Genomic DNA, 26046 nt, shown 5'->3' with positions numbered 1-26046 from the left:
ATATTTAAATTCGATTGCCTTCCTAAATTTAATGTAAAATAGAAACACCAGGTGAAAAGCTCTGCAAAAGCCGACAAAAACGTTGCACACTTTTGAAAAAATAAATAGAATAATTAAATGAATTAATAGGTTAACAGTTGATAGTCGCTAATTAATCAATATTTCTAAAAATTGAGTTACACATTAATAAATTATTTTACATACATTATAATAATTATAAATTATGTATAAAGTTATTACAAAATTTAAGTCTTTCAAGATGTCAATTTGTTTATAAATTTTGAAAATATTGGCCTAAATTATAGATAATAATTTTTTAGTTTAGTTTCATCATAAAACCAATAGCACCATCGTATTTAACACGACATAATGGATTGAAAACATATATATGAGTTTATTCGGCATTGCTACTTCGTTTGAATTCTAAAGAAACCACAATGCACAAGCTTTATTTTTAATAACGTATTATATGTTTTCGATGTATTTTTCGTCGTAAAATACGGTGTCACTATCGGTTTTATTATAGCAATCACCTGAAAAACGCTAATTGTATGCTTTATTATAACTGCTATAAAAAAATCCGTATTTGTCAATAGTTTTTCTCTCTAGCGATCTTGGGTTAATTTCTAACATAAAACCAATAGTGCAATCGTATTCTACTTAAAAAAATACATGAAAAATATGTATCATATTATTGGAAAGAATGTTTAGAAGCTGTCAAAAAACAATTGATTTCATAGCGAGATAGCATAATATTTTCTATTATTTTTAGAAGTTCGTCGATGAAAAAAAGGGTGAAACACATTTCGACCAATAATGGTCTAATTTTTTTCGATTGTAAATACCAAATTATGCTAAAAAGAAGCTCGACCAAAAGTTTGTCCCTATTTTTGGAATCTGAAGAACTTGTATCAAATTATGGAGATTTGTTTGTAGAATTGCACATATACATATTGATTTTGTCAGGCATATACTTTAGATTTTGAAATTTTTATCTAAAAAAGTTTGTTCCAAGTACTTTAAGGTAAAAAGAGTTTCATGGCGATATTTGTATCAGGAATGTTAACATACCAATAAAAAAAATTTTCAATTTTCACTGTGTAACACTGGTTCATTCCCTTAAGATATATCATAACTGTATCAAACATTATAAAATTATGACTACTATACCAACGTTCACAAAAACTCATTTTTTTCAAACAAGCAGCCGATTGTCAATAAATAAATAATTAATATTTTTCTAGATTGTTTAATAATTGGAAGTCTTCGAATCAATTGTATTATATTTTAGGTGACGCTGCAAAGTCCAACGACGGATTTAGATAACATAACTTTTGCAGGCCAGTGGTCTAATCAAGATTTACAGATGCCAAAACCTCCATCGTTTTATGTTTGTTCAGAGGATTTTAAATCGCTTGGTATTCATGCTCACGTCTTTGGCGCTACTTGCTTCGTCCTTGTCTATGCAGTCCCGGGTAAGTAATTTTCATTGATAAAAATATTCATCCATTCTAATGTAACAATACATTGCTAAAATCACTGGCCAATAACATATTTAATAAATTTCATTTTTTTAATTGCAAAAGTGACATGTTTATACAGAGGAATATTTATGAATCATGTATTCTTCGATGTGGATACTATTTAATAAAATTCTGCTCTATATATAATTATAATAGGTTATAATTATTAACTTTAATTTTTATAATAATAAATCTTAAAAAAAAAAGCACTAATTCGTATAACTACATCTAAATTCCTCTATTATTTGTACAACTCCTTAGCTGAAGCTTAAGTTAGCAAAGAACTTTTGTTTAAAGGATTTCTTCGTTAAATTTAGAATCATAAAATTAGTAGAAATTTCTTTGTCAGTTGTTTATATCATTCCTGAACCGCTAGATTATAAAATTAATGAAATATTTTTTAATACGTGACGCGGGAACTGAAGATGTCACATACATACATGTGAAATTTATAATTCAATAAAATTCGATCATTTTTAATTTATCTGTGATTATAACTTGTTAAAATTCTTATAAAATAGAAAATCCAATGTGATATCGGGTTAACCAGGGCAAAAAATACTACGAAAAAATCAGGACATGTGCATTTATTAAAATATACAGAGATCCCTTTTTGCCGCTGTTCCTGTGATGCACTCCTAATAGGTATGAATAAAAGATACCGTCAAGATAGTGGAAAATGATGCTACCTGTAAAAGTTAAAATAAAAAGATCACCAAATGTTATTCTCAACAGTCCGAATAAGAAAATACGACCAGTTTATGTCGAAGTAAAAAGAAGACATAGCCAAATGGCCTCATTCTTCTTAAACTTTACACAATAAGCGTTGCGTAGAATATTTTACAGTCGGTCGCTGAAAATTCGGGTTGAGGATGAGTGAGAATATTTTAATCAATTTTAGAACAAACAATTTTAATTATATAATCGTATAACATTAGAGAACAGAGAATTTTATGACAAATTATTTAAATACCATAAATTATGGAACAAACACAAATAAACTGACTTAAATTAATCGGAATTAACAATCTCAAGAGCCATTAATTGTAATAAAAACCAAAATGCCTTTCGAAGTAATACAAAATTCTAGCGCTAGAAAGAAAAAGGACTTGCCTAATCAAGCGTTCGAAGCGTTCTGATCAATGCGTCACTAGCTGCAAGCCGAGAAAAATTGGAAATTCCTCCCCACTTTCATAGTTCAAGATAAGACCAAATAGGCGTTGCTTTTTTTTATTGCACCGCAGCCAATGGTGATAATATGCCTGCTGTCCCCCCAATCATACAATAACAATTCTTTGGTTTTCGGGAGAGAGTCACGTTCTCTGCCCTCCACCGTTCAACCTTGAGCTCGACTTACGAGACCCAGATGAGGTCATGAACCATCTTGTTCTGACCTGCTGGTTTAAGAAACAAATGCAGCATCTGTTTTTGCGATGTGCTTGTTTGCAGGGCGTGGACAGCGGCTTCAGTCACAATAAGTCTCATTGACGACAGATTAATCGTTAGATCTTATGCATAGAGAAAGGAATACACGGTCATAAACGTGATCATAAAGGAACGAAATTGAAGGAAACTCAACGTTTCGCCTCGACTATTACGCTACAAAAACTAAACAAATTTGGCTTGCATCAGGGCGCACTGCTCAAATCGCTCACGCTCACGCTTCTTACGTTATTTACAGTTCTTATAAATATCTTAAACTAGATCGCCGCTTAAAAAACAAAAAATACGCTCAGTCGAGTAAAAGAATATGTTTGTTTTCTTTCGAGGAGGCATATCGCGATCGTAGAGATTATCCGGTGTTACCCGACCGAAAACGCATTCATTGCGATCGACACTTGATTGCTCAGTCAAGCTTTCTTAGTTCTCTCGCCGAGTTAGAACAGATGTCAACGCGCCAGTCAAGTATCGGATTCTACGAATGAGAATTGGGTGAAAGAATGCAAGCGATACTGCGTTTGCAGGCAATCGTTTTGTAGTTGCGCATATTGATATCAAACCGTATTCTCGCGATGATTCATCTCATACCATCCCGAACACTGAGGAAAATAATAAATCAAATAAAAAACTCTCTTTGTAGAGTCGGAAAATACGTACAGTTCATTTTTTATTCTCTGAGAAAATCTTATTAACTTAGCAGACTTTGCGATTATTCTCGTAGAATTCACTTTGATTTGAATAACCTTCTTTGTCCGTATTCCTACCTTATCCGTATTTACTTCAAAGTATACTTTTCGCGACATATCTATATTATTATAAATGATTTATTAGTTTGCATAATACAACAAGATTTTTATGAAATGTTGCCACAAAAAGAAAATTTGAGTGCGAAAGAAATAAAAATGAGACAATACCTAATTATTTACCAAACAAAGGGCTTGATATAAGCAAATGAAAAATCAGATTGAATAAAAGATATAACAATATGTAATTTTAAGTTTGTTTTTATAAAAAAAGCACTATAGTGCTTGCTTCAAATTGTTATTATCATTCAAATTATCATTTATCATGCGATTTTGTTTATAACTTTCAATTACAGGTTTGATAGTGATGGTAGCATATTCTATGATGGGTCGAACTTTGTGTGCTCGAAAACCTCCTTTTGATTGTGATAGTATTGAAGGTAGCGCAAGTTCTCAGCAGGTAATTTTATCTATTTTTTTATTCGAATAAAGATAAATAAAGTTTGTTTTATTGAGTTATTCTAAACAAAAATTGCACTTTCATACAGTAGAAGCATATATTTAAAGTAACTAGAATTAGAATAGCACGTCTTGCGCGCACCAATTTACATTTTTGTTATCCATATTCAAGTTAATAAAATTAAACACGATTAATAATATTGATCGATTGTTTAATTGGTATTATGAAAGCTTTTGTCAGTTAAAGAAATTGCAGGTTTGTAAAATAATTAATAAAATAAATTTTTTTAATTTAATAATAACAATTTTTTAAATAATTTGTATTTTTTCTTTGATGATTACCAAGATAAATTAAAAGGGAAAAGGTTGTGACGGTAAACGTCAAATTAGCGTTAATTGCCTAACCTAGTGGCTGCCTGCGGGGGCAGCACTTGCCGGGAGACGAAATATGTAACGACGGAATTCGGCACGCGAGCAGACGGAACGCGCGCGATTGAAAACGAACTAGTGAAGAATCAGCTACCGATACGGAAGCCACGGAAATCGAGACCGACAAGCTAATTACCTGTGCGCACGAGAGAGATCGAGAGGCTGTCGTTACAGAGCTACACGGAGCGCAGACCTGAGCCAGAGAAAGCAGCGTCGTTACCTGCGGAATCTAGAGTGTGTGTGTGAGGTTTCGCCATCGAGGGCGAAACCGTGTGCGCGCGAACTCGCGATCCGCGGCATAGAACAGACAGACTTCCCCGTAGTGAGAGTGCGAATTGTTCACTTCGTCTTCGTACGTCTGTAAAAATAAAGGTAAGCTGGCCAGCTTAATCTCGCGACCGCGATTGTATGCATGATAACTAATTTTCAGTACTCGAAGCGAAGCGTGCATGTAATAGCTCTGCTAACAAAGAGCGGCGAGCGATCCGACACCGTAAGTTGTCGTCGTGCGAGCGCTACCGTAAACATAAACACGCGGGCCAATGCTAGTGTAACATCAGAGAGGACAATAGTTTTCGTTCGTGATATTAACAAGTAATTTCGACGTGTTTATTCCGTACTGATTCCACTCCTGTAGATTCGTAGATTTGTTGGTTGACAGACACCCGTTCCCTCTTGCTCTCCGACCTCCGTATTGAACATAGGTGATTACGAGCGTATTTACGCGATCGTCTTAATAAAAATAATTAAACGGTAAGCAACCCCGTTACATGGCGCCCAACGTAAAAGAACCTACGGTGTTTCTGATTGTTCAAAACACCGGTTCTTAATAGTGACCTTGCGCTCAGTCAACCAGCGACTTAGGTGGCAATCAAGTGTTGTTGTGCACACTTGATATTGAGAGCCAAAATAGTAAACATAGCCTGTTAGTTAGCTTGCGAAGGCCCGCCGCGGCGTAAAATTGTAAATAATAACTGTAAGCGCGTACGAGTGCGACCGAACGACTCTTAGAAGCGTAAACACCAATAAATTTTGAAAGTTGTCGCAAATCAATAATATTGTACCCGTTGGCCCGGGGAAAACTAACACCGGTAACTTTCAAACGAAATTAATTTAATTTGATAATTTTATTTGATATCGTGTTGTCTTAAAGTAAACGTTTTTTTAATATTATTAGCTGCGGTTATTGGTGATTACGCGCGACTCGTTATAATATTAGATACTAACTCACACAGCCGCGCTAACAAACAGTTAGCGCGCCTGATAGGTAGGATCATTATATTGTGAAATAACGAGCGAAGAGTCTTTCGGCAGACACAGTATTAAACGCCCTTGATCGAGCCTAGTATCGGTTAATAAAATTTTTTTTACTTGGATACGATTTTTTTAAAACAGCACTCGCACTCGCACCACGCGTAACAAGCGTGTAAATTTCGCGTGAAACAAGCCGCAAACAACTAACAGAAGAAAATGGACCGCACTCAAACAGAAATAGAAACCTAGGTGTTGACGCTCCAGGAGGAGGAAATCGATGAGTACCTCGAACACCTGGAGCTCAAAATAAGCGGGACCAAGCTCTCGAGAGCTGGACGTCTGCAAAGCTGGTTGCTTGGAGACTACTCCGCGACGGATTTCGCGGAAGTCAACAACCGGCCCAGCACCACATACCTTGGTTTGCTGATTATTCACGATGGGACCCGACGACGAGATGACGACGAGATCTCTACCACCGAGGGAACTAAGGCGACGAGCGTCCCGCCTGATGCGAGCGAGGCGACGATACGCGGAAACGGATGCGCCAACACTTCAGGCGACATACTCCGGAATGACAACGCGACAACTTCGAGTCCCCCTCGCTACGTCCCTTCCGATCCCCTCGTCAAGATCCCAATAACCACCTCTTCAACTAACGCGGTGAAGCGCCCGCGAGGGAGACTTCGCAAGTACGCATTAACCACACACACTACACGGCATCGACAGAATACACGGATTCCCCCTCCCATCGTCGGGAAAAGGAGGAGGGATAGACCACCGAGAACGCTAACCGTGGACGCATGAGGCCCAGCGAACGAAGGACCTGGGAGACCGACGCCAAGGACCCCACCTTCAACCCCGGCGACGAAGGCCCTGGGCAGCCGAACAGGCGCCCACCTTCGACACTCGAGGAAAGGGGCATAAATAATGATATAGGTAATTTTTACAGGATGCGGATCACGCTCGAACAATTCGAGCAGGCGGCGGCCGCCCTCATCGGGCTAGGTTTGGGCCCCGCCGTAGAAGGGGTGATTCACGCCGCTCTCCACCTCATTAGCATCAAGAAGGAGGAAGAGGAGCAAGCACGGGCGCAAGCTCACGAGAGCTCGTCGTCCGTGCTGATAGAAGAACTCCCCTCTGATGAGACCACTCCACGCGCGTTGACGGCGCCAGGAATCACGCGCGCCGAGACCGCGACGCTACCTGGACCTCCAGCGGAAACCATCCCGCTGAAGGCCCCATCAACCTCCGTTGGCACCCAAACGGAGGGGGGCTTCGCTGACGCGACCTGGCGCCCCAGGTTCACTAGCCAGGCATCCTCGCCTGGTGAACGAACCTGGCAAGAGATAGTGGAGGGTTTGAGGGAGGTCGAACAAGGCTGGACGACCTTCAACACCCTCCAACGGGCCGTGGATGCAGAGTACGACGCGTACACGGCTGCGGGACACCGCCCCGATAATATGGACCATTGGAGTAAGGTGGTGTCCCGCCGGCGCCAGTTCGCGCAGGCACTAAAGGAGGTCCAGCGCCGTCACCGCCAGGCCCTCGAGGGCTCGGTGAGTGACGCACCCATGGGCCTCTCCCAGCCTCCAGTCGTCGGGGCCAGGCCTACGGCCCCAGAGGACAGGTCAGAGGCCGCGACACACCAGGGTCCGCGGGCGTGCGGGGTAAACCTGGTGGTTAATATAGACGGCAGCAATGGGGGTCAAGCAACGGGGCCCATCCATATTAATCTTGTGGTAAGGTCCACGGGTGAGGACCCCATGAGCGGAACGGGTTGCCACTGACCCCCAGAGAACGAGGCCTCCCGCGTGGCACCCTCTCCCGCGCTCAGTGGGAAGGGTGCAACATCTGCCATTACCCCGGGGTGACCCGCGCAGACCGCTGCCCACGTGTGCGGCAACACGTCGACCTGGTCCAAGAGAGGCTGGGATGGGAGGCACGCGGCCGTCCTCCGTTAGACGATGAAGGCTGGGAGAAACCAACAAGACCAACCAGGTAATCGTTCCCTACCCCTGTGGGCAGGGCAACGCACACACACCTTCACCGAATAAAGACTGTTCTAAATACCACATGGACTATGACCCATTATTATCCATTCTCCTCTCCACCTCGGAAGGGACAGCGCTAATATGGTGATCGTCGAGGACCCCGCAGGTCCAGACTGGAAGGGGGCTGTGACGGTAAACGTTAAATTAGCGCTAATTGCCTAACCTAGTGGCTGCCTGCGGGGGCAGCACTTGCCGGGAGACGAAATATGTAATGACGGAATTCGGCACGCGAGCAGACGGAACGCGCGCGATTGAAAACGAACTAGTGAAGAATCAGCTACCGATACGGAAGCCACGGAAATCGAGACCGACAAGCTAATTACCTGTGCGCACGAGAGAGATCGAGAGGCTGTCGTTACAGAGCTACACGGAGCGCAGACCTGAGCCAGAGAAAGCAGCGTCGTTACCTGCGGAATCTAGAGTGTGTGTGTGAGGTTTCGCCATCGAGGGCGAAACCGTGTGCGCGCGAACTCGCGATCCGCGGCATAGAACAGACAGACTTCCCCGTAGTGAGAGTGCGAATTGTTCCCTTCGTCTTCGTACGTCTGTAAAAATAAAGGTAAGCTGGCTAGCTTAATCTCGCGACCGCGATTGCATGCATGATAACTAATTTTCCGTACTCGAAGCGAAGCGTGCATGTAATAGCTCTGCTAACAAAGAGCGGCGAGCGATCCGACACCGTATGTTGTCGTCGTGCGAGCGCTACCGTAAACATAAACACGCCGGCCAATGCTAGTGTAACATTCAGAGAGGACAATAAAGAGTTTTCGTTCGTGAAATTAACAAGTAATTTCGACGTGTTTATTCCGTACTGATTCCACTCCTGTAGATTCGTAGATTTGTTGGTTAACAGACACCCGTTCCCTCTTGCTCTCCGACCTCCGTATTGAACATAGGTGATTACGAGCGTATTTACGCGATCGTCTTAATAAAAATAATTAAACGGTAAGCAACCCCGTTACAAGGTTTAAAAAGAAACATCTCTGGTTTTCTGACAATTTTCATAACTTTTGTTAGAGGACTTTTATCAGAGACTATAATCGATGTAGAGAGATATTTATAGCTTCTGCTCTCTAACAATAATTTGAATGGAGAAAATAGCATTTTTCTTAAAAAAATTCTTACTAAAGAAAAAATTAATTTTTAAAATAAAATATAATTTATGTATATACAAACGATTTAAAGAAAAATATTAAAATGACTCATATATTTATATTTAAACGAAAACAGAAATTAGCATAAATTTGATGAAACATTTTTAAATTAGATTCAAATAGAAACACGTGCACTGCATAAGCCAATCAGATAGCGTTTATCTTGGTTTCGCAATATCCGGTTATGACTATTTTATAAGGGGATATTTGAATGATAGCAATGTAGATAAATTTAGAATATACTTTTTTGAATATTCAAAAAAACTTACAACATAACATGATAATTGTCTTCAACGATACATTTGTTGAAAAATAATTAATTTGCACCGAAAATATTAGGAATAAATTTAGGTAAAAAATAATACTTTTCGACTAGATTTTAATAAAGTTTTTATCAATTAGGGTTTCAGACTTGTCCGTGAGAGAAAAAAAATAGCATGGATTTTGCTATTACTTGCGGTTCTCTTTGCGCTATGCTGGTTACCTTACAATGTACTTAGATTACTTGTAGATCTTGGCGTTGTTCGTAAGTATTTCATACGGTAAATATTTGACAGTGATATATATATATATATATATGCATATAAATATTACAATATCTTACTTTTGTTAATAATTCTTAATTGAAAGGCTCGATATAAAAAGAGCTCAAGAAAAACAATCAACTCTTTTTTATCTGAGATGTTCTAGGCCATTACGATCAGTTCCAGAGGTGCAAGTGATCGTTTTTTTTTTAATTTATTATAAGTATTATCTGTATAGTAGTGAATCTTAGAACATTTTGATTAATAGATCAAAAGTTATTAATAATAAAACCATTTCGATGAAAATTGTTAAATTGTTCATATCTTCGCAATCGTCAAAATATTAAAATCAATTTCTTTTATACTTATGAAATCATGAACTATCAAAATATCGATGTCAAAATACTTTTTAACGATATTCAAAAAGTTATGAACTTTTCTAACAAACAAAGAGCTATATTTCAAAAAGTGTATTTTTAATTTTCAAAATGTTTTCCGTTGTATTTCTCGGCTAATTTTTCTGTAAGAATGACTATTAAAATTAATAAGACGGTCATTATATAAGAAGTAGTAATAGTCTTAGAACCAGAGAAGTGTTCTGGCCAGTAGGGGCAAAACGTTCCACTTTGAGGTGGCTTGAGCCGTTGAATACGAATTTTTAAGATGGCTTGTAGTAAAGTTAACGGTTAAATTGTTATCAATTGCTTAAATATTTAAATTATTATAACTAGTTTATTAATAAATCTAACACTATTTTTAAAACAGCTAAGTGTTCCTTATTTGATAAGAAATAGCTGGTATTTTAGATTTTAAAAATATTCAATAAAACTCAAAATATTCTAATTTTAATTTGATAGCTGTATTGCGCGTCTTTGCGCTCATGTCACTTACGTCAGCTTGTTACATCAATTGTATCTCGGGTTCTACGCAATATTTTTTGAATTTGAAAATTGCTATTTCATTGTGAATTCAGAAATGCATGGCACATTTCAAAATATTGGTGACCATAAATGACTTTTATTGTCATTTAAACAATCAATTTATTAATAACTAAATAATGGTACACTTTTGCATAAGCCATCTTCGTAATTCGTGTTCAGCGGATCTATAAAAGCCACTTGGGTGGACCATTTTACTCATATCGGCGATGACACCCATCCCCCTAGCTCGTAGACAATAAGGGACATTACCGAGTGCGGAGTCTATGTCATCAGTCTAGACCGACCTTTGTGACTGACCTTTGCTATACCTGTCTGGTTTGATGGGCAGTATCAAGTATACTCTTCACATAAATTCCAATAACAATGGATTTATAAAAAATTCGAAGGTTATCTAAGACTATAAGCTTTTTTATTCATTTTTAGAAGAAGACGAGTTTTTGTTTGAAACCTGTAGACCAATGTGTAACAAAATCATTTGTACGCGCAATGAAATAAACGCAACTGGCAAATTTCCACTGTTAGCTGAAGATTACGTATATCAAATACGGGCAGAGATCCATGATAAGAATTTGAAGAGAGCATTAGATAAACAATGCAGCCAAGAGGTGCAGTCTATGGAAGTTGAATTAGAAGACGATAATTCTATTCAGTTTTATGATAATAACACTATCAATCAACAATAATTAAGGAACTATTTATTGAAAAGTAGTCAAGAAAAATATAATGATGATGAATCATGCCATATACTAATTGAGGAACAATTTGATAAGTATCAATCAATCATTTAACGAATATTGCCTGAAGGACGAAGAATTCTCGTTGAACGAATGCTTTTTCAATTTTATTATTGATTAGTTTAGAAAAAAGGTCAAGAAATGCAACCAAAGAAGAATTTTGATAATTTAAAATATAGTTTTTGAGATATAGCAATTTCTTTATAGGAAAAGTTAAGAACTTTTTGAATATTCTAAAAAAGGTATTTTTGCATTCATACTTTGATAGCTTGTAGTTTCATAAGTATTTAAAAAATTGATACGAGGAAGAGTTTCAATCATTACGAAAATATAAATTTTTGAAAAATTTTTTTAATTTTATACTAAAATTTACTACTGTACGGATAATAATTATACAAAGATTCAGGAAAATCGGTCACTTATACTTCTAAAGTTGATCATAATAGCTTGAAACGTAGTGTTTACTTGAATATCCTAGCAATTAGAGGATATCACATTTTCATGTAGACTATATTTCTAGCACTGTTTATGGAATGTTAATTTGCAATTTGTATACTAGACTAAAATAGCCGTAACTTCGCTGAGTCTGTTATTGTATAAGGCCTTCCAGTTTCTGAATCAACTGAAAGCTGCCTGCCTTACTGTATTAAGTAAATCCGATTATTCTCAGTCCTTATAGCATTAGCAATCCAGCCTTTCCTTAGTAGTTCTGTATTTTTTTATATGTTTTTTCCTGATCTTATATCTAATTAAAACGTTGTAAATTCATGTAAATTCACATTTATACGATATGGGATTAAACAGAAATATTTCATTGAAAACGTTACCGTAAAAGAGATTAGAAGCTGCGAGCTGAAGCGAGGCTCCGTGAAAGCAATAACATAGCCGAAAAGACATAATTAGTGGATTCCAAAACAAAGTATATGATGAAGTTTTAGTGAAAAAGGTAGGGTATGACATAAAAATAATTATATATAATTATAAATTAGTGATGATCGATTTATAATTGAAAAAATAAACTATTTATTTTTAGTCAATGTTGATATACAAAAAAAACAACAACAAAATCGATTTTTAAGTAGTTTTTGGCTGTTAGCGCTTGGTCAATAGTAGTTACGATAAAACGAATATTACAAAAATAATGAAATGTAATAATCATCATAAATATCAATAATAAAGACATCGGAGATGAAGGGTGGGGCACTTGTCGACACGCTGCCTGTAATACTCGAGAACGGTTGATAGGTTGACAAACATATTTTTGATTTATTGTTGTTTATAAATTTTGTAAAATTGATATAGCTGCCTTGAGTCGAGCGCTTTCGGCCTAAATTCGCAACAAATGAGTTTTTGAATTTTTGATCACTCCTAACAATTTGAAAATAACACAGGCATATATTTATAAAAAATACAAATGAGGACTTCCTTATATCATCAAATTAGAAGGAGATTAGCCGTGTCAAACATGATGCCGTAAATCCGATGTCAATAGCATTGTTAGTTTGAGAGAAAAAGAATTTTTAAAGATAAGCGTAGTTGTTTGGGGCTCCAGAGTGATAAAGAAAGATCCTACTTGTGGTAAACTTAATATTTTCTTCACATAGAATGAATTTATCTATATTACTGTTTTGTAATTGATTAAGGGTGCCTTTTCGACTAACTTGCATCCTTAATTATTCGATATATTATTCTGTATTTCGGTGAATTTGGAATGTATTTTCAATTTGTAATCATAAGTTATTTTTCTTTACACGCTATACTTGATACATTTCAGGTGATGGTAGAGTCATCTCCGATGTATTGTCCTACTGCCTTTTCCTTGGACACGCGAACAGCGCTCTCAATCCCATTGTTTACTGCTTCATGACGCGCAATTTTCGAAGAAGCGTCGCTGAAATTTTATGTCTGGAAACGTACGGCATTGCAAGACCTCATCGCCAAGTAAGTATCAATTTTTGTTACATTCGACATTTTTTAATGTTTTCCAACGATTTTTTAAAAACATACTCGCTATTTCGTGTTTGACAATAAAGACGATCAACCGCCTTAAACTGTTATTTACTTTGTAAATTATTGGCGTATAATGAGTTGGGCTGAAATGTCTATTTGCTATGAAATCTCCCTTAAAGAATTATGTACATTCATTTGGATGTTCATCGAATTGCGTAATTTGAGGAAGATTGGCTCTTTGTAAATGTCAAAGAATATACCTCGAAATTTGTTAGTAAAAAGTGGGCAATGAGATGAATGTAGGCTGACTGGGTGTTGCATGACTGGCACTTATTTGACGAATGACTGTTGAATGCAAATGAGCTGTAGGTAGGACATGGGCTGGAATTGGATCGATGTAGTTATTAAGTGCAAGGATAGCCGGTACTGTTGAAGTTGATATGTTGTGGTTTCAGACTTTGGGCTCGGCAGTAGGCGCCTATGCAGGCGGCCATGCCGGCGCGATGCGCGGCAGCCGTTACCAGCAGAAGGTCCTTCTTGGCAGCAGCGGCGAGCCCGCCAACAATCTTACCGCCTTGGCACCCTTGGCGTCGACCACGCTGCCCCTCGCCACAACGGCTCAAAGCAATCCGAGTCCGGCTCACGCGGCGGCCGCAGTTCTCGCCCTCAATCAGCGCAGCGCGACCAGCAGCTCGAGCAGCGGCTATGACAGCTACTACAGCCGTCACAGTCCGCACCGGCGTTGCTACATGCTCAAGAACATGCCGCAGAATCGCGACCTCGACTACCTTCACAAGGTCAGACTCTCACTCTGTTTCTTCGAGTGAACGTTTGCTCTGACAATTTAAGAAAGACTATTCTGTGCATTTTTACAAGTTGTAATGGAGTAGCGACCGAAAAATCCAGAAAGTCAAGCCATGTTCAAAGGGCTGACTTCGGAAGGTGCAAACGCTCCCACGACTGAATAGTATACCGAACGTGTACGCTAATCGTGCGCGAAACTAACGTCAGCATGAGGATCGGGGACAGATCGAAATACAGTGATAGTCGCTTAATTGAACGATACTTTAATCAAAATAAGGCGTATGCTTACCGACAACTCTGCACGCCAACTTTTTTCCGTAAAAACTCGAAAACGCGACTAACGGTTACGATCGATGTAGGGCCCGGCAAAATTACGCACTCACACACGCATTTAAACGCAAATCAAGTTAGATATTTCTGATTTGACTGTTGTTGCTGTTTACAGAGCTCCTAATAAAGACTTTCCTATAGCTTACTGGCAGCTTCTTACATTTCAATTTAATTATTATTGGTGGTGACTTTAACGTTGCATGGAGAAGTACCTCCGTTGACAAAATAGGGGACAGTTTGCTCTCTACCTTCACGGATAATGAATTGCTTTTATTAAATGACGATTCTCCCACGTATATAAACAAAAAAAATCCCAATAAGCCTTCTTATCTAGATTTATCGTTTGTTTCTCCTTACTTACACACCCTAAGCGAATGGTCAGTAAACGATAAGAACCTATGTAGCGATCATTATCTGATCACAATCAATATTGTTATTCCTTTCTCTCCCCTTCAACCTGGCTTAAATCTTTAATATTATTTTAAAAAATCTTAAAAGTCAGCATAGTGGCTACTCTTTTGCAATTACTTGAAAAATAGTTCACTTTTATTCGATTATAATCCAAACAGTTTCCCTTCTATAGATACTAGGAAGTTATAGCTGTAATTAAAAAACAAATACGAAAAAAAGAAACACAACCATACTAACCGCCCACACGCTCCACGGCGGGATGTTGATTGCGATGGAGCTAAGAAATACAGGATTTCTTCTTGCCCTAAACAATTTTTTTCACGACCTAAGACTCCTAGAAGAACTCATATCTGGTGAACAATATGCTAAATACATTTCTAAACAAGTGAAAACTATTGCCTTTTTAAAATTTTGTCAAACTATCAGTCCTTTGACTCCCGTTACAACTATTTTTCAAATAATCAAAAAATTCCGTCATCGGTCTTTTGGAGCATCTCAAGCTCCCAACAATATACAAAACATTCATGCATAAAAAAGTATAATTGACATTATAGCTGCCCTAGTTCTTGCATTCCTCGAGATTTTTCTAACTCTTTCATATAGTATCTGAAATAACCAACCAACTATTCAACAAGTCCTTTTCATTTCTTGAAATCAAATCTGCCATAAAGTCATGCTCTAGTAAAATAAATTCTGCGCCTAGTCTAGAAAGAATAGGCTATAGCATCCTATCGAGTTTACCTGACAATACTGTTCATGAATTATTAAAATCATTCAACAAACATACTTATATATTTTAAAGGTACATTTCCACGATTACGAAATTAATTTCTTATATTTTTCATTCCTAAATCGGAAAAAAACAAACTTTGACCGAATTCACTCGCATCAGCAACTCTTAAGCTCTTTGAAAAAATGATTCATGTAAGACTCTCTAGGTGGCTAGAACACAATATCAAATTTCCACTATTACAATTTAGCTTCCGTAAATTTTGTTCTTGTACTGACAATCTTTCGATACTCACGTTTAAAATTTACACAGACTTCATCAATGAGCTATACACTGCAGTAACATACTTATTGTTAGATATTAAAAGCGCTTTTAATGATCTCGATCCTAATTCCTTGATCTATCTATTCGGAGAGCTAGATGCTCCAGAAACCGTATGCAAATTTTATTACGATCTTATTTCCGAAAGACTAAATTACTTTTACATAAATGGCGAAATCATTGGACCTTTTTCAACTAGGAAAAATGTTCTTGAAGGACGTGTATCTAGCCCCACTCTTTAGAGCATTAGTGTATGCTCACTCATTTTATTCTTACAGAATACGAATGTCTTCAATTTGCCAATGAGATGGTTCTCACGGCAACTGCTAAAGATCCCAAGACTGACATCAAAATATTAGAACATAATTTAAAAAGAGTTCATACTAACCTTAAAGAAATTGGTCTTTTCTACTATATGCTTGAAAAAACTACCATAATAATGACACCAATCATATAGATTGTGACTTTTCGGACTTATCGATCACTGTTAGTTCTATCCAAATATCTGTTTTCAATAGCGTAAAATTCCTTGGATTGATGTTAGACAACAATTTCTCATGATTTTCACATTTAGAACACATAGTTGAAAAAACGTTACCAGTCATCATATAACAATATTACTTCGTATAACTTAATGGAATGGTCACCCTCCTAAAACAACACTTTTAATCTACAAGTTGACTACGGTCTTTGTTGTATTCCAAGCAATAAAACAACTTTTTCGACAAGATTAAGGTTTTATAAAGACATGCTCTCAGATTTGCTTTAGGATTGAGAAATTTGACACTTAACAGAATCGTTTATGCGAAATCTCACATTCACCCTTTTTCATCTTAGACAAAGAAAACTTGCATACAATTACATCTTACGTTTTCTCTCTATTTTTAATCAGTACAGTTATAACTATCTCCAACCTAGCCAATTCGCTAAAAAATACTTCGACAATTTTTCACTTCGTAAAGCCTATTTTAAACTTAACTCATTTACAAAAAAAATTTGCTTTAACCTACTTCCACCATGTTAGGTTTTTTTCATCGGAAGCACAACAAACTTGAAAATTATTTTAGATGAAAGTGCCGCAATAGCTAATGTGACAAGCTCCTTAAAAGAATTTGGCGAACAATTCTGCGATCAGATTTACACACCTTGTTTTTTACCGATAAAAAAACTCTCTGTCGACTTAACAATTCATAGTCCTGAGCCAATTTTCTAGATCTAAACTTATAATTTAAGATTGACATGCTTCTATTTTTTTTCACGATTTTTAACGACCTTTGAAAAGATAAAATTATCAAATTTCTTCAAATCTTTGATTCCAAGGGATTAACTATTTAAAAAAAATGTGTACCTCTTCAAATCTTGGCTTATTCCCCTTGGTTTCATAAAACTTCATTATGTAGAACATAAATTGTGATAGTTACGCGCATGAGAAGCAACCGCTACGGTTTAGCTTACAGTTTATACAGAAAATATCTAGTTGACTCCTCCCTGTGTCCTTGTGGTATAAGTAACGAAGATCTTAACTACGTTTTTTAGTCTTGCGAGAGATTTAATCATTAACGCAAATCATTATTATTTAAGCTCATAAGAGTAAAATCCTACCCTCCTTGCACAATTTTACAATTCCTTTTTGATCCCAAACCCGCAAACCTGATTTTATTGAAATTCTCTGCCAATTTCTTAAGGACGCCAACATTTCTGTTTAATCCATTATTACTATCAATATTACCTCATTCTGTTTCTTCTCAACTATTTCAATCTGCACCTTGCTATCTCTGTATTTCTCAATATTGGTACCTAGTCTGCATTTTTATTCTACAAATTCTGACCTTCTTTTCTACATCTTTCAGGATTAAATCTTCTGCCAATTTGTACTCTCAACGTGCAAGCATTAAGTAAGTCAGTTAATGGTCCTATGAGAAACGCTTTCTCCTTAAACGACTGGAGCCAACAATATATATATATATATATATATATATTTAAATCTTTGCAAACTGCCATCAGTTATAAAAAGTGAATATATTTCACGAACTAAGTCTAATTTCTCGAAATCTTTTATTTTATATTAATAATTTTGTAGTCAGGAACCCAAATATGACCTCAAAAGTAAAAGATATAAAAATAGCAAAACTCCGCAAAGGTACCACTTTAGGTGTGTGTGTGTGTGTGTAATATAATAGAATATAATAGTATAAATGTAACGCCCGAATATGTTAGAGAAAGAACACACGACACTGATCTCTACTGCACCTTAACTACTGCTACTCACTGTTGCCCTGCCTCTACAGACCGTTGGTCCTATTCATGCTGTCGCCTCAAACGACCCCGCGCGCCGGCAACACGGATTTACATCGTAACTATACGTCGCACCGGCGTATAGAAACGAGCGGCAGCACATTTGAAAGCTCTTTCAAAGAGATTTCACATGGTATATATCACAAGTACAATCAAATGGTTTTTCTAATTTTTTCAAACGATTATTCATCGATGAAAATTCCGAAATTTTAAGTACATTTTTTATCTCTTACCAATTTTTTATAGAGAAAAAATACTGTGGAAATTTTTCAGATTTTTTGTAGAAAAAAAATTTTTTCACAGTATTTTACATGGAAAAAAGAACATTTTCTTTCATGTGCTCTTTTTTCTATGACTTGAACTTAGAATATTATGAACATATGAAAAAAACGTAAATTTTCGAGAAAAATGCTCAAACGCGGGTCATATTTGATGTAAAAAATTTTTAAATGAATAATTTAGATAGGATTTGGGAAGAGAAAGAAAATCCAGTGCTTAAAATTTTCCTGCGATTTTTTCTCTATAAAAAATTGGTAAGAGATAAAAAATGTACTTAAAATTTCGGAATTTTCATCGATGGATAATCGTTTGAAAAAATTAGAAAAACCATTTGATTGATGTTGTGATATATACCATGTGAAATCTCTTTGAAAGAGCTTTCAAATGTGCTGCCGCTCGTCTCTGTACGTTAGTTTGAAGGGATATATGAAACTTTGAAATTTAAACAATTTTGCTCGGAGGGGGGTAAAAATACGTGAGCGGCAGTGTATACGTTCGCACTATCAGCCTGAGGGCGGTCAACGGATAATTCCGAGAGCCAAAGGACAAAATGGCAAAGCCGTGATTTTCCATTATAAAGCCAATCGATTACTTATTCATCTTTCCGAAATTAATTCAATCAGCTTTATAAGTTTTTTTTTAGACAATTGTTCATTCTCACACATTAGTTATCTAGTTTCGAGATTATCTTTAGATTATTTATCAGATGGAAAAATGTGTTAAGTTGTAACAAGATAAAAAGTGAGGTAAATTGTTGGTTTTTTCTGGATAGCAAATAAAATCAATAAACGAACATATACCAGTCGAGAGTTAAAGTCATTTATAATAGAAAAATATTTCGTACGTAGCCGATAAACTGATCCAATTTGTACGTACATATGAGAGTGTATGTAGATGGAAGTTTACGTAACATATGGGATTAGTTGTTGCTGTAGGTAGTACCGCATTAATTTTCCATTTACCTAGTTAACTATAAGAATATATAAGTAAAAACATTGATTTTTCTTTAGAAAATAAAGTTTTGTAAAACATTTTAGATTTGGTTTGTTTAATTAGCTTCTTATTTTTAGTATATAAAGCGGTGCTTTTGGCAACGAAAATATGTTTAATTTATTTTAGTTGTATATAGTTTGAAATTACTGTTCATTTGATTTATGTTTGTTACAACGTAACACATCGTTGCATCTGTTGAGTAACTCGAAAAAAAGTATTCTGTAGTTATGAAACGTGAATAAAAGATATGTTTGTTTATGTTTTACTCTCAGGAAAGGACTGTTGCCGGGAATCTATGTGATAATTGAAGATAAGCCTTTCCATAATCACCAATGGATCAAAATATAAAAATGAATTATCAGCGTCAAATATGCAAATATTTTTTTCGTCTTATATTAAAATAAAGATTTATTATTAGCATTGGTTAAATATTCAAAATCTAAATTTATCTTAATGTATAAATTTTATTCTTTGAACTTATCTTGAATTTCCAAAGAAAAGTATATAAAAATCTATATTTAATACTCATAAATAGAGGTAAAAGTGCAAGATATATAGAATTGAAAGACGAGTCGTCAATAAGTAATTGTCAATCTGTTAATAGAAAAATGTTGCGCAGAACATAATAAGGTATAACAATTATAACATCATGTATAAACAGTTGAATACACGGCATGGCAAAATTAATTGTACTCTGGTTCTAACTATACTGCGTGTGTATGCATTTATTTCGCTCTATTTGAATATGAGAGTAAAATAAAATGATTTCATTTTTCGTTATTGTTTCGGATGCTGAGCATGCGGACAATCCCTTTTTAAAATTTGTACAAACTTGCAGATATTGGAATAAAAATGTATAATTCCATATTTGTTGTTGACTTCATTTTATGAGGTACGAACAAGAGCACGAAGCATCACTTTGCTAAGCTGCAAAAATGTATTTTTGCTGAAAGACAGGAATACATATTTCTGGACTTATTTTTTCATAGGACTATCACTTTTATGTACAGATGAATAATGTCTATATCCAGATCTTTTAAGATCCCAATACAATAAGTGAAGAAAATTTCCACGGCTTTTCTCTGACGATTCGCCAAAATTAATTATTGATTGTAGCTGCTTGAAACAATTACAATCGATAAATGCTCATCCCTGCGTTGTGATGAATTAAAAGCGAAATGTTCTTTATAGCTGTTAGCAGGAAATTTCCTCATAAAAAATTAAAAATCTAATGATATCTTGCAGCTGTTGGATTGGTTAATATGCGTGCTACATTATTTCGTTTTTGCTTTGAGCGTGAACATTAATGGCAGCTGAAAATGGCAATCATTGTTGGCTTTTTAATATTTTCACGTCACGACTACACAAATCTATTTATTCAAGTCAGTAAATTAATCAGTCGTTCTTTACTTATAGCTTGCAAAATTTATCGACAGAAATTCATTTAAGCAAATACGATTCATTATTTTAGCAGTGTCAAATGGGTCTATTAAGTTCAGTTATCATCATTATTTCACCTCTCACGTAAATATTAACAGTTAACTTAATTGCTTATACTTTGATATTTTTATAATTTGTGTCAAGAGTGTAGTAAAATTCGCTATTCCAGTTGCACATAATCTGACACTTGTCCATTTGTAAAAGCGAACTAGCTTTAAGGATTCTGCTATACGAGTAGTTTCACAGAAAAATCCCTTTAATTCGGTAAGATAAAAAAAATGTCAAATAGCGTGTACACTCCTAATTCTTGAACACTCTATGGTGTATCTGAAATTTAAAAAAGAAATTGAGCCTTTCGTATTTTCTTTTATTCAGAAACTAACATTTGATTTAGTAATTTATCATGAAACTTATTTGTTTTTAATGGTGTCAATTCTTCTATGGGGAATGAAAATTAGATGCATGTATTTTGACAATTCCGTAGTATCGTTGTTTGAATATATGAAAATAAACGTGTTGAATTATAGCAGTTTTTTGGTGGAATTACTCATATTGTTAGCATTGCATAAACTTTTATTAATAAAGAGTATTAGCGTAATCTGTATGTTGTTTAAGAATATGCATTATTATTATCATTATTATCAATATTATTATTAGCTATTATTCTACTGCTAATAATTATTAAAACTAAGAAATAAAGACATAATTTTAATGCTCGAGATTCTGTCCAATGAGATATTTATACGCTAGTCTAGTCTAAAGGTAGTTTATTTTTGGTCGTAAATCAGTGCAATTTAAACAAATAAACGAGCAATCTATACGACGATTGAATGCTGCCATATGAAAAATAATGAAAGCCCTCACATTAGCTCAATAAAAAATATTAAATTAAAAATTGAAATCAACTAAGACATAGATTTTTGCTTGGTAAGATCAATTAGTTAAGCTTAAAATTATGAATTAAGAAAAAAATATTACACATAAAATCAAATTAAAATGGTTTCGTTTAATGAATTCAAATGTGATTTTAAAATTAATTCTATATTATTTGTTTATTACAATAATAAGGACACAATTGCTGTAACTACAACTGCTTATTTTTATAAATAATTAAAAATAATAACCGGTATAAATATATATATGTGAATTTTTAAAGATAATATTAGTGGCGTTCCAGTAGTTTTAGTTGAGTCGGTTTTTCATAACTTTGAAATATTAAAAAATACGCAACTACCATTTACTTTTGATAATTGATATTGAGCTAAAACAATCTCTGCTTCCGATATTTTTAAATGGAATATTTAACTTTTTCCGAAATAACAATTATTATTTATAACAAACAGATATAGATGTTGACTCGAGTTGGTCAGTCATGTAAAAAACGACTTTTACGCATTGTATCAATCTTATTAGATCATAATTTTATGAATCTTTAAAATGAACTTTTTAATCTTTTGTATTTCTCAAATGCATATAATATTACAAACAGTTCATGTTATCGTCAACGAATATTGAAGTCGAGTCGTGTTGAGCAGTGAAGGCGTTTAACGAAAAACGACTATAACGATTATGCGTCGTGAGTTCTCGGGGTTTGATTGAATTTTGATCTTACTGCGTATAATATTATCAAAAAGGATGACTCAAACAATAGTTTTCATAAAATTCGGATTTTGCTGGAACACCACTAATATTTATGAATATATAAATGTAACATATTAGTCGAACCTTGTTATTATCAAATGTATGAAATAAATAATTTTTTACAAAGATTAGTTTTCAATTTTTATCATTACCAATATCCCTATTAAAAAATAACAATAAGTTAACTAAATAGTTATTCTAGACATATTTGAAAAAGTCTAGTTATAAATTAAAAACAATTTTCTTACAATAAAATAGTTCTCCTTAATTAACTTGGAGAAGTAATGTCTATTTGTTACAGGAGGATAAGGGTGGATCATTTACTTAATGAAATATATTTTAAATGATTGCTGGCAAATTGGTAGTTTAAAAAGATTTTTATTATCTATTAAAAAAAATCTGTTGTGCTTTGTGGTGTATTTCTATTCATTAAAGTATTAAGGTCGACGGCAATGGATATATTTCTTCATTTTAGCACGATTTAAATAATTTAGCATGAAAAATTTTGCAAATGTCTCTTTATAATACGGGTACGGTACTGATGAAACTTCTCCAATTTCATGAACGCACATATCTAAATTGTCTGTAATTAATTGGCAACTATGCATAGGTATACTAGATTTTTCAATACCTATAGTAATTTAGAGCTACAGTGTATTCAGCACTATCTGCTTACAGATACTACTGAATTTCCTTGGACTATTCTCTTGGGAGCACTTTACTTCCGCTGCGTCAGTTTATGTTTGTATGATACTGCTACTACTTGACGGCATGTGTGCGGTGTATAGCATCTCGGAATTACGGTGCTACTAAGTTATGTATCCCCTAGGATTCGATAGTAAGAATGAGCAGTTAATTTTGAAACAATACTTGAACAATTCCATAGTCGTTTATGGTTTCGATATTTAACGTGCATATTGTTTTTGAGTGAATTTAATGGCTTGTAAATGTTTATATTGCACATATTCTTCAAATTGTAGGAAACCATTTGATATGAAAATTTGTAACAAAATACTTTTTTTAACGTACGTAGACACCAAGTTATGTACAGTCACGCTTGTTTTATTTACCAAAAATTAGTGTTCGAGTCAAGAACATTAGATGCAAATGAAATTTGCTTACTCCTTAATAACACAGTAGTCCGGGAAAGTAAGGAAATAAAAGTCAAAAGTTTCCCATAATTGATTTTTCATTTTTAAATGAAAATATATTGACCCAGCATCACTCTTCTAGATTGTCTAATAATTTCCGCTGGAGCTTGCGACGCAGCTTGCAAGCACAGCTCAGACCACCTAAAATTCAAGAGATTTATGCTCGTGTCATTTCTGGATATGTTCTTACAAAAAAATCGTAGAGATGAAAATTGAAGCAAATCTTATGCTCTTGAAGGTGACGTAAATAGTTTTTTCAAAAAAAAATTTTCCAATCTTAAATTTTCCAAAAATTGAAAAAATTTTCGAAAATTATATTTTTGGCTGGTAATTATAAATAAAATATTAATATCGAGGTCAAAACATAGATAAACATAGAGGGCAAACTTCTAAAAATTTACATTTTTTCAGATTTGGAAAATTCAAAATGACGGCTGCGCATATTGGAAACAAATTTTTTTTTTTCAATCGCGTCTAAATTTATGAACATTAACGATATTGAGAAACGGTTTATTTCAATCGGCAGAGTGAACGTTATATTTTTACAAATAACATAAACAAAATTTAAAAAATTTTTTTTACATAATTTCTTAAAACATTTACCGAAAATAAAAATTTTTCCATCTAGTTTTTTCTCATTTTGGCGTTGAAAAATTTGTTTAAAATATCTTTTCACGATATAAATTTGTTTGTCTTCGAAAGAAGAGTATTTTGAAAAAAAATTTATTTAGATGCGAATTTTCCAAGCTGAGATAAACAAATTTAAAGTCTGTTAGATTCTGTGATAATATCGATTGAAATTTTCAAATTTTGATCACTTCGCTAGGTTTTCGAATCCCAACTCAACTTAAACACAAATTTTCATTTTTCTACCGTCCATTGGTCCATTTAAAAGAGAATAGTAATCCTAGCTCGCTCGGCTAAACGGTGCGGCGGCAGCTGCTTGGCGTTGTGGTGGGGGGTCAGCGCTCGTTCGTAGTTGAACGAAGCTCAAGCTTTTATTTCGGTTTTCTTTGTAAAAATTTTGCACTTGTGGTTTGCTAATAGTATGGTTATTATCAACCATTACATATTGCTAGAAATAAGGTACAATGATATTTATAATTTATATCTATAAATCAATTGATTATATATATTATACATAATTCGAAACGTAGATACTAAGAACAATATTTATTTACAAATCTACATCTTTTCTACAAATTCTCGCCCTTTTTGGTCTCTGAGGAAGTGGCTCTGTACAATTTTCCTCGTCATTATCATTAGCAAACAAATCTTCATCGATATTATTGCTACTATCAATTGTAAGTTCACAATCGAGTAATTGACTCATATCAAAATTCGGCTCATCACTCAGAGTTTCATTATCATTCTTGTCATTGTCAAGTACCATACTTACAATTTCGATGTTACAATAGTTTTTGCCTTCGCAATTTTTACATAATATCGTGCAATGTATGCCAACTTTTTTACAACCACACCTGGAAGTAGAGCACCCTGTGGTACAAGAACATGAAATAATTTCACACAAAGTAATGATAGGTTGGTAAGTACATAAATTTATTTCGAGGAGCATAAATTCACTTACATAGCCTTTGAACTCAAGAGAACTCTGTATTCGTGTGTTTATGATACTGGTATACTTTGCAACTGGTCTATATATTTTTGATATTTTTCCATGTTTAAGTTTAATTTTAACAATTTTTTTGAATAAATTACTGAACCAGATGAGCCGATCAATTAATTCACAGTATTTTATTCTATGAAAAAATCTATCGATTTATGTTTCTTTTAATCTTTAACAATGTTTCTTCAAAGATAAACTTTGTAACAGAGATATTCAATAAATTCATGTGTCCTAAGAATAAATGTAATTTAAGAGTATTACAGTTATTTTATCATATATTGTTTTAAGGTTATATATCGTACTCTAATTCTCAAAGCATTGAAACACAAAACAAAGAAATGATCTTGACAACAAATCGATCAGAGAAAAACACAAATATAAATGAAGAAGCAACCAATACCAGCGAAGATGAGACACCTATAGACAGCTCAAATACACAACAAACAATCCACACTACACAAATACTAGGATAAATAGCTCCAAACTACACATTTAAATGCCCTCTCACCGATTCATCTGTTCACTCGTCTCTTGATATTTATAAATTCCTATCAAGCTCGGAAACCAGTCTAGAATCATTATCTGATTATTATTATTCCTTAGAAAATAGACTCCTCGACCTCACAAAAAAAACCCAAAATCCCTTACAACCAACAAAAAATACAAAAAACTAAATAAATACCCTAAACCGAAAAAAACTGATAAGCCGAATCCAGATCATCCTACTCTAGAATCAAGAATCCTTTCTATGAAACAACAACTAGAAAGCCTTCAAAACAGATATCCGCTCATCTATCTCCAACTACTAAACTTTATTAATAG

At 34.8% G+C, this 26046-nt stretch overlaps 1 protein-coding gene across 2 annotated transcripts in view; it reads left to right on the top strand.

Moving 5' to 3' along the window:
* Positions 1-21520, top strand: part of LOC131664068 (RYamide receptor-like) — a 56721-nt gene extending 35201 nt beyond the window's left edge. For both annotated transcript variants that reach the window (XM_058934929.1, XM_058934928.1), the window contains 6 exons: positions 1292-1475; positions 4063-4166; positions 9456-9579; positions 13027-13193; positions 13658-13999; positions 19638-21520. In XM_058934929.1, coding sequence (XP_058790912.1) covers positions 1292-1475; positions 4063-4166; positions 9456-9579; positions 13027-13193; positions 13658-13999; positions 19638-19673 — 957 coding nt within the window. In that variant the 3' untranslated portion in view covers positions 19674-21520. The remainder of the gene's footprint in view (positions 1-1291; positions 1476-4062; positions 4167-9455; positions 9580-13026; positions 13194-13657; positions 14000-19637) is intronic.
* Positions 21521-26046: the final 4526 nt, after the last annotated feature.

This window comes from Phymastichus coffea, unplaced genomic scaffold (genome assembly GCF_024137745.1).
Source record: "Phymastichus coffea isolate CEN01 unplaced genomic scaffold, Cenicafe_Pcof_1.1 PCOF00040, whole genome shotgun sequence".
Taxonomy (NCBI): domain Eukaryota; kingdom Metazoa; phylum Arthropoda; class Insecta; order Hymenoptera; family Eulophidae; genus Phymastichus; species Phymastichus coffea.
The sequence above is the reverse complement of the archived record's forward strand: the minus strand, read 5'-3'. Positions and strand labels throughout refer to the sequence as shown.